Source organism: Apium graveolens, chromosome 8 (genome assembly GCF_009905375.1).
Source record: "Apium graveolens cultivar Ventura chromosome 8, ASM990537v1, whole genome shotgun sequence".
In the NCBI taxonomy this organism is placed as follows: Eukaryota; Viridiplantae; Streptophyta; class Magnoliopsida; order Apiales; family Apiaceae; genus Apium; species Apium graveolens.
The window spans coordinates 65,446,606-65,456,985 of record NC_133654.1 but is presented as its reverse complement, the minus strand read 5'-3'; the positions used below and the strand labels follow the sequence as shown (position 1 = coordinate 65,456,985).

The following is a 10,380-nucleotide window of genomic DNA, read 5'->3' as shown; positions in this document are numbered from 1 at the left end:
AAATGAGAGTGCTAAACATTGATCCTCTTAGGGACGACAAAGACACAACAGGGAACATCGCTCACCCCTTCCAGTATTACATTATGGTAACTATATCATTCTTTAATTCCCTACCAGTAGTTTTAAATAGATTAATAATTAAATAATGACTTGTTAGGTTCATTTCCCGTGAAATATCATTCTTTAATTCCCTACCAGTAGTTTTAAATAGATTAATAATTAAATAATGACTTATTAGGTTCATTTCCCGTGAAATATCATTCTTTAATTCCCTACCAGTAGTTTTAAATAGATTAATAATTAAATAATGACTTGTTAGGTTCATTTCCCGTGAAATATCATTCTTTAATTCCCTGCCAGTAGTTTTAAATAGATTAATAATTAAATAATGACTTGTTAGGTTCATTTCCCGTGAAATATCATTCTTTAATTCCCTACCAGTAGTTTTAAATAGATTAATAATTAAATAATGACTTGTTAGGTTCATTTCCCGTGAAATATCATTCTTTAATTCCCTACCAGTAGTTTTAAATAGATTAATAATTAAATAATGACTTGTTAGGTTTATTTCCCATGAAATATCATTCTTTAATTCCCTACCAGTAGTTTTAAATAGATTAATAATTAAATAATGACTTGTTAGGTTCATTTCCCGTGAAATATCATTCTTTAATTCCCTACCAGTAGTTTTAAATAGATTAATAATTAAATAATGACTTGTTAGGTTCATTTCCCGTGAAATATCATTCTTTAATTCCCTACCAGTAGTTTTAAATAGATTAATAATTAAATAATGACTTGTTAGGTTCATTTCCCGTTATTTGCAGGAAAAGTTGATCCCATATATGCTCAATTATTTGCATCCATCTCGATTTCCATTGAAATATACCCGGGTTCATGGTCTTGATGCTCGACCCAAGCAATATGGTGGCAATGATTGTGGTGTGTATGTATCGAAGTACATGGACGCTATGCTCAACGGGATCTCCTTGCCATCAGCTGTGTGGAACCCTAAAGTTGATGTACAGACTTTTCGCTATCGGATGGCGCACGAGTTATCAAAAGGGGTTGCTAGACACATTTCTGAGTGGGGCATTCGACAAAGAGAGGCGGGATACTAGTTTGTTATTTGATTAGTGACTTGTAGTTACTTTAGTTAGTTGTACATATTTTGCCCGGTTGTATTTTATTTAGATTGGTTGTATTTATTTTGGTTGGTTAGATGTATTTGTTTTAGTTGATTTGTTTGTAGTTGGCATATCAAGGCCATTTTTTTTAAGTTTGGTTTGGTTTGGTTTGGTTTGTTTATAGTTGGCATGTCAAGGCCATTCATTTTTAAGTTTAGTTTGGTTTGGTTTGTTTTTTTTATAGTTGCCATGTCAAGACCATTCATTTTTAAGTTTAGTTTGGTTTGGTTTGTTTGTAGTTTGCATGTCAAGGCCATTCATTTTTAAGTTTAGTTTGGTTTGGTTTGAAATTTTACAGGTTTTTGGTTGACTTAAAAATAAATAGGTCATGCCGGTTTTTTATTTTACAGGTAAAGTTTAACTAAAAAATAAAGAGGTCATGCCGAATTTGTTATTATGTACTTTGAAATATTAATGAATTTTAATTAAATATTTTCAATATTGTTAATGTTAGTACTTGTTGCCATTATTAATAATCCCAAAAAAAGAAGTGACTCCAAAAAAAAATTTGAAAAAAAGTTATTTTTGAAGATTTTTTTTTCCAAAATTGGGCAGAAAGTTTTCTGTAAAACAGAAAAAGTTTTATATAAAAATTTAATCATTTGCAAGTGCAGTGACCAATATGCAAAATTCGGCAAAGCCCAGTTTAGGCATGCAATGTTTCATTGCGGATGCCGCAATGTTTCATTGCGGATGCAGCATTGTTTCATTGCGGGGGTAATCTGGGTTTTGCATAAATTTGCAGATTGGTCATTGCACTTGCAAATGATTTATTTTTTATATAATATTTTTTCTGTTTTACAGAAAACTTTCTGCCCAATTTTGGAAAAAAAAATCTTCAAAAATAACTTTTTTTCAAATTTTTTTTTGGAGTCACTTCTTTTTTTGGGATTATTAATAATGGCAACAAGTACTAACATTAACAACATTGAAAATATTTAATTAAAATTCATTAATATTTCAAAGTACATGATAAGAAATTACAATCAATTTTTTCCTTTTTTCCTAATAATTTCGAGGGACAATTTCTTCTATCATGGCCTTCTTCCCTCGCCCCACAAAAACTGCACTTTCGAAATTGTTTATTTGAACTTGACGTCTCGATACCACTTTTGAATCTACCCGCTTTTGGACGTCCTTTTGTTTGTGACCTTGGGGGATCTAATAACGTATCATCTTCTTCATCACTTTCATAGTCATCATTTATTTTTCTCTCTCTCTTTTCTCCCGGAAAAGACTTAATCACATACTCCTTTTCTCTCTTGATCACGCTCATCAAGTAATTGTACCGCGGAACGGAGCAACTACCAACAACGGACAAACCTTGGAAAGCTTTACACAATCCACTATATCTTGCCGTTTGAGATTCTACAACATTACCAAGCATCCGAGGCGTACACGGTAGAGGTCCCGTAACTTTGTTTCCGTTTATTGTCCACCTCATTGTTACAAGATCTGGTGGTATCATCGTCTTTTGTTTCTTGTTAAGGTAACGGATCATGTGTCTACAAATCATCCCGGAATGTTCAAATTTTTTACATGTACAAGAATAACTCCCTTCGATGGAAACCTTCAAGAAAAAATTCCTTCTATTAATCTCCGGCAAGGTGGACTTTTCTACCAAATACATCTTTGAAAGATAATCTCCACAATCTTTCATGCTTTTCACAACAAAAGATTGACTTTTTTGAAGCTCTTTTTGAAATCGCTTAAACATCTCTTTTGTGTATATCTCAATGAATTCTTTCAAACCGGTCGACGCTTTCACATACCCATCAAAAAATGAATTCATAGACTCGCTCCTTGAGGTGGTAGTCATACTGGCGGCAAAATGTTGTTTCGTGAAAGCAAAAACCCATTGCCGTCTAATTGCATACATATCATTTAGCCAATTGTGATTTTCAAGATCATATTTCTCTTTCAAGTCCTCCCACCTACCTTCAAATTCCGTTGGTGACAATGACTTGTAGATACATGCATTAAAATCCGTCTTGAACTCCGAGTATTGAGTATACAAAGTAGATAGTTTCTCGGGAAACTTGCTACTAATATGCCACGTACAATATGTATGGTTGGTGTTAGGCATAACCTCAGAAATGGCATTACTTAAAGCGATGTCTTGATCCGTAATAATGGTAATAGGTGGCTTGTTATCGATCGCTTCCAACCAAGTCTTCAAAACCCATCTATAAGTAGTCTCTTTCTCGTCCCTTATAAGTGCAAATCCAAACAAAATATTTTGGTAGTGGTGACTCACTCCCGTAATTGGAATAAAAGGCATGTCATACCTATTAGTCCGATATATCGAGTCGAAAGTCACCACATCTCCAAAATTCTTGTACGCGTTAAGCGAATGAGGATCAACCCACACCAAACCCCTAACCCGATTCTCCTCATCCACATCCACTCGGTAGAAAAAATTGCCATCACTTTGTTTTTGCAAGTCTCATAACAAAACCAATTCACACTCCGCATCACCAGAATCAAAAACCCGTCTTCGAATGTCACGTATTACATTTCGTACGTCTTGAGCAGAAAAACCAATTTTTTCAATACCACCACACGTCTCACTAAGTAAATTCATCACTTTCGGGGTCTCGATACCCGATTTGTTGAATAACTAAATCAAAGATCGGGTAAACGGATCTATGTTGCGTGATCTTTGCATGAAATTTACCTTATCCGATGTAACCATAGCATGATTGTGCTCTAGGTTGACCTTGGTTACTTCCCATTTGTTTGAGCTTACTTTGTGAGCAACACACATACGAGCACGGCAACAAGTTCGAGGAATAACATCTCGAGGTCGTTTCCCTTTAGCCCTATCTTCAACTTCCAAGAGTTTTGGGCCCAATCTTCCACCCTTTCGACATATATACAAACGTGACGATATACCACCATTTCTTGAATGCTTATGACTACTTCGAATAATTATCTCGAACCCTATACTTCGACCATAACCTCGATAAAAACTTTCCGCTTCATCCAACGAATCAAACATCATACCAACACAAGGAACTACATCATTCATATTTCCAATAAAATTTTCATCATTAATTTTATCATCATCATCGCCATTAAAAGAATCATTACTATCATCGGAATCACCGTGAACATCGTGATTCTTCCAACCGAAACCAACATCATCATCACTATGCGTTTTTCGCTTCCCCGGATCATTAACTTTATCTTCAATACTATCAACATCTATTACTTCATCATCATTAAAGATTTTACGATAAACCCTCTTTTTTGTGTGGGGGGTAACATAATTAAAATCGTTATGATCACTAGATGAACTTGAATAATCAAATAAATAAGAAGCCATGGATATTGAATACTAACCTTTTTTTCAGAAGAATAAATTTGAGCAGAATGTTAAGAAGCAGTAAAAATAACAATGTTTCAAAAATACAGACATTTTAAGGTAGGTGTGTGCATTAAATGCACGGCCGCAATGTTTCATTGCGATGGCCGCAATGAAACATTGCGGCACTGTACAAACCCCCAAGCCAACAACTGTAAATATTTGCAGTTTAAAAAAAACTTTATAACGTACCCCAGCAATGTTTCATTGCGGGGGGAAGTGTCCACCGCAATGAAACATTGCGGTTGGGTTGTTTATTTTTGTTATTTTCTTTAAAATTAGAAAATTAATCAAAAATAATTATAAAAAATAGTTTCTAGACTTATTATATTTCATTTAATATGTTAAATGTTATTTTGAAAATATAAATATTTATAAGAGTAACTTAATAATAATATCAACGTCGGATCAATTATCTCATGCAATTATCTAAACAAAGAATTAGATATTGAGAGATTATTAGTGGACATGAGAAATTAGAAGCATGCGTGTCCTTTTCTATTTCGAAAGAATCCAGGTAAAGTGTCCATTTTTATATTTTTTATAGATAACGAAAATTCGATAAATTTTCATTTTTTTAGTTTTTCACATTTTCAAATTTTAGCATTATATTTGTTTATTAAAATTTAAACTTGATAAAATAAATTGGACAAGTACAAGAAAAATAAAACATTAAATAATTTATTTCATTCAAACATAAATGGAGTACATTCAAATATTTTTTCAAAAAAAATACATAATAACATTTTATGTCGACGAGAATGATCAAACTTTAACGGTGTTGGAAGAACCGCCTTTATCACCCTTATCGTCGTCTTTCTTTTTCTTTGACTTTTCCGCCTTCGCTTTAACTTCATTTTCTTTTTTTTTCTTGCGCTCAAGCGCCATTTGAATACGGCTGAGAGCTATTACCATGTCTTCGTCTCCTTCGGGCCCGTCATAAGCCACACCATCGATAATTACCTTATTATTGTCATAATCATAGTAGAAAACCATTTTTCGGAAATTAGAGAAGATAATGTTGAAGAGAAAATGTAGAATAAAAATAGAGAAGAGAATGTTGAAAAAAATGAGATGAGGCAGGACTATTTATAGGTGAAAATCTGAATTTTAAAATTCACAAGCTTCTGCCGCAATGAAATATTGCGGCGTGTCGGTCAAGCTTCTGCTCTATTGACCAGTCAATTCAACTGCCGCAATGTTTCATTTCGGCAATTTCAACAGTCAAATGAAATGTTTTCAGCAAATTTTTTTTTGTGCCAAATTTAATTTTGTGAATTTTAAAATTCTTATTAATATTGGCACAAAAATAAGTTTTGCACAAAAAATAACTTTGACTGTTGATAAATTTTTTAAACTAAAATAACTCAATTCACTAAAAAGTATAAAATTAATAATATTATTTTTTAAACTAAAATTATTCGTACAATAATTAAAAGAAAAAGTACCGAAAAAATTAAATTGATAAATTTATTATTAAAATTGATAATATTTTAATATATTACTACTACTTATATTTAATGTTAACATATTTTAAAAAATTAATTACTGTTGAACATTAATATTATTTTTATACTTATATAAATAAGTTAAATATTAGAATAAGCTAAAGAGAGGGGCAGTTTGGACATTAAAAACTGGGAGCCTAACCAAAAATGAAACATTGCGGCCCAACAATGAAACATTGCGGAATGCGCAATGTTTCCTGTGCATGGAAACATCCCGCAATATTTCATTGCGGAAGGAAAGACCCGCATTGAAACATTGCTTCCCCCGCAATGTTTCATTGCTGTGGGTTGGCTGGCTGTCCCCCCAACCCACGTTGGCTCCTGATTATTTCCCATATTTGTATATCTAACATATCTTGATAGCTTAATCAAATGAACGTTGACAATCTATAGAATTGTAAAATTGTATGCATATAATTGATATCAATCATGTGTACGCAAGTTCTCTGAACCCGTATATAAATATGAAGACGCCAACGAGAACATTGCCAAATTTGCATATTTGTCTCTTTATTACGATTTTAGTGTTGTGATCTTAAGTTGGATTCCCATGGCATGTGTGTTCAAGTTATGGCGTTGTATGCCATTAATAGTAATTGTATGTAGTTTAAAGCTGGTGATAGTGGTTAGTTGTGAACCACAAGTACCTTGTTTCTTCATTTTTGGAGACTCTTTAATGGACAATGGCAACAACAATGATCTCCACACTCAGGCAAAGGTTAATTATCCGCCCTATGGCATCGATTTTCCCGACGGACCCACGGGGAGGTTTACCAACGGCAAGAACCAAGCAGATTTCTTAAGTTCGTCTTTTTTTCTTACACTCTAGCTAGTAGAGTAGTATATGCAGTATATATATATTTCCTCTTCATTTTTGTTAAAGGGAATTTATTATGTAATGATCAAATTAAGTTTTTTTCTGTGAATTCTAATATACAATTACTTTATGCATCGTAGGTGAATTTTTAGGTTTCGATAAATATAGGCCGCCATTTGCTAAAGCTAGTGACTCTGAGATTCTGCGAGGAGTCAATTATGCATCGGGTGGATCTGGCATTCGTAGTGAAACTGGCTCCAACCTGGTAATATCATAATTCTCCCCTCTACAATAGATTATCTAACAGTCTAAATTTGTGTTACTCCAGCTTCATTTATTAGTATCAAAGGTAAGCTGCATGCTGGGATTACTGTCGGAAAAATGATACTCCCTCCTTTTCAAAATTATATGACAGCTTAGACTTTGTACACTCAGTTTAAAGTCTTTCATTGTTTTCGGATTAGAGATGCCCACTACAGAATTCAGGGAAACTTCCGTAAGGACCTCTTCAGTTGGTGATGGAGGTACATCACTGTCGTCCCCTTCCATCTCTCCTTCCTCTTCAGCTATCAACATGACACTTAACTCCTTCTTTTTACACTTATGTCCAACTGCCCATTTTGCGTCACAACGATAGCATAAGCCTTTCGCTATCTTTTCTTGTAATTCGCTCTCTGTCAACCTCCTAATATCCCCTCCAGTTTGATGACTAAGATTTGAATTCGTTGGAGACTGTACTGAGGCTTGAGACTCAGTAGACCGATTTCCCCAACCTCGGTATATGGGAGGGATTGTTGGTGTCATTATTGAGTAAGGACCCACTGTGCTGGTTCCCTTACTGTAATTAAAGTAGCTATTAAATCGTGTAGCATTCAAAGTCGTTCTCCTCGAGTTAGTTACTCTAATTTTCTCCTCTACCCGGACTGCCTGCTCTATTGCTTGCTCCAAACAAATGGGATTCATCAATCTTACCTCTGCTTTTATGTCCTCTTTCAACCCATTTACGAAATTGCCCCATTAACATCTCCTCGGACACTCGTTCAAGGGGGTCTGTTGTCTCTATAAAGCGTCTCCTATACTCATTCACCGTAGAGGTTTGGTTAGTTGAGAGCCATTACTCGTACAACGAACCTCCACTAAAAGATCGAAACTGACGCAATATGAAAACCTTTAAATCTGCCCAACGTCTAATATGGTGCCTCTTATTTTCCCATTGAAACCAACGTAAAGCATCCCCTTCCATGGCTACTACAACAGCTTCTAACATCTGTTCTTCACTCAATCGATAAAAACCAAAGTACCTTTCCACCCTCATGATCCACCCATCCGGGTCGGTTCCATCAAAAATTGGCATGTCTAGCTTCCTATATCTCCAGTTGTTCGAATTGGTTCCCCCAACGTAACCTGATCCACCTCCAAAGTTATCTCCTACCCCTACTCTTTCACCACCCGCCTTACCATTAACCCCAAAATTGAATTAGGGCTAGGAAATAACAACTCACCTCGATTCACGCTGGTTTCAGCCTTGTCATGTAGTGATGCCTGCGTCGTCTGAATCCCAGTGAGAGTAGATCTCATCTTCGCTTGGAATTTGAGCTGATCATTGTGCATCGTATGGATAAGGGTCTCATGGTACTCTCTGCTCCTGTTAACCCGTCCCTCCAAACGACCGGTCAAGGCTTCAAACTCTGCCCCTATCTTCTTTGTCGCCATGCCTTGCCTCCATTAAAACCTCTGTCAAAGAATGGCGCATCGCCTCCATGGCCTTATCCACCATATTTGTTACCATCTACTTCATCGATTCCTCCATATCATGTAGCCTCTCCTCAATCGATTCTACTCGTTGTGCAACTGTTGGCGGCCCCATGAATTCGTGAGGGCTCTGATACCAATTTGTGATGAACTACTACGATTTACTTGAATCAAATACTGGAATTGATAATAAAGAGTAACACGGTTTACATGAATTGACTGAATAATTAGAAATAACAGCTACAGATAGTAAGGGACGTTCGAGAGCCCCAACTCTCCACAATTAACAATAGGCGACACAATAATCAGATCCCCCCTCATTCCCTTTTTTTTTCCTTTACATAACCCTGATAGCCCAATTGTAATTCCCTTTTTACCCCTTGGACCAACCATGTTGTTGACCCTTCAATTATATATTATTTCCCTCTTGTATTTTTGTCTCCTTTACCCTTTTGTCCCTCTGTTTTGTTTTCATATACATTTTTAGTGGCTTTGGCTGCATGACAATGTGTCTCGATGAATTTTTTTACCTCAACTTATCTGCATTTAAACATCAGAGTGATCTGTTTCCTTGGATGTAATCTGAATGACATTAACAAATTGCAGGTGTTGTGAGCTTTCCATGTTGTAAAACATCAACAGAAGAAGATGGTAGAGGACAATGTGTTCCGAACGAGACTCCTTGCGCTATCAGATTCTTGAGAGCTTTCTGGGACGGATTTCACCCAAGTGAGACCGGGCATCTGTTATTTGCAGGAAGAGGATACACAGCCATAACTCCGAATGATGCTTATCCAATAGACATTCGCCACTTATCTCAATTATAACTATTAACCCTGTACAGTTCACCTATACAGAAAGAAAGAATGATTTGGTCTGATTATTTGAATTCCATGCAGGAGTTTCTTCACGCCTAATAAATATACACAATTGTAATATTAAATAATTCCTTTTTTTCTTTTTTAATTCACTGTGCTTTCTCCTTTCATTTCTGGGGTTTCGGTACTTAATCTGTCTTGTTAATGGTAAAATAAGGTCCATGTTTAATATTTCGCAAGGTCAAATGTTACAAATTTATTAATAGATTGTAATAGTAGACAAACATAGATGTTAATTGTTATATCCAAAATTTGGCATTAGATTGACTCGGGTCAAACGCGGGCTAATTACAGTCAAACTCAGTGTTGCGTTGTGAAAGTGAGGACGCGTCCAAGTATTGAGGACGCGCCTACTTGGGAAGGGATATGTTACGAGGCGAGAAGAGTGCATGTTCAAGGAAGGACGTGCCCAGGCATTATGGATGCGTCAATAATTATGAAAGTGCTTGGCAGGTGAAATCTTATATTGATGGATGCTTTAGGACGCGCCTACCTTAGCAAGGATGTGACGTTGAAAGTGAAATGTTGTGCGTGATGGTTTAGAGGAGACGGCGCAAGTCTAGTAAGGTTAAGGACGCGCCCTATATTCTAGGACGTGTCCTGTGACTTTACATGTTATAAGAAACGATTAAAGCAGGGTTGGATTTGTGGAGGTTAGGACGCGTCCAGTTGGTTAGGACGCGTCCTGTGTTTGATCTATATACTTTTTGATGTTGAATTCAGGACAAAGCTTGCATGGAGAAGAGCAATGGAGGTTATTTTTACTAATGTATTTGTTGCAGGTATTCTTTGAAGAATTCCCTCCTTGAGACGGTCAAGGAGGGGGATGTCCGTGAAAAGCTTGAAGGCCTCCAGGGGTATGCCTGATGAT

The 10,380-nt window shown here is 35.8% G+C and overlaps 1 protein-coding gene and 1 long non-coding RNA gene across 2 annotated transcripts; one reads left to right on the top strand and one right to left on the bottom strand.

The window, feature by feature from the left end:
* Positions 1-1,893: 1,893 nt before the first annotated feature.
* On the bottom strand, positions 1,894-3,468 carry LOC141679654 (protein FAR1-RELATED SEQUENCE 5-like). Its single transcript, XM_074486096.1, has 2 exons — positions 2,477-3,468; positions 1,894-1,909 (listed from the first exon to the last, which is right to left on the bottom strand). The coding sequence occupies exons 1-2, from the start codon at positions 3,466-3,468 to the stop codon at positions 1,894-1,896; spliced, it is 1,008 nt and encodes a 335-aa protein (XP_074342197.1).
* A 3,012-nt stretch (positions 3,469-6,480) lies between these two features.
* On the top strand, positions 6,481-9,680 carry LOC141677355 (uncharacterized). The gene is made up of 3 exons (XR_012557390.1): positions 6,481-6,865; positions 7,020-7,144; positions 9,238-9,680. It is a non-coding gene; the product is annotated as an uncharacterized LOC141677355 (long non-coding RNA).
* The last annotated feature ends 700 nt before the right edge of the window (positions 9,681-10,380 follow it).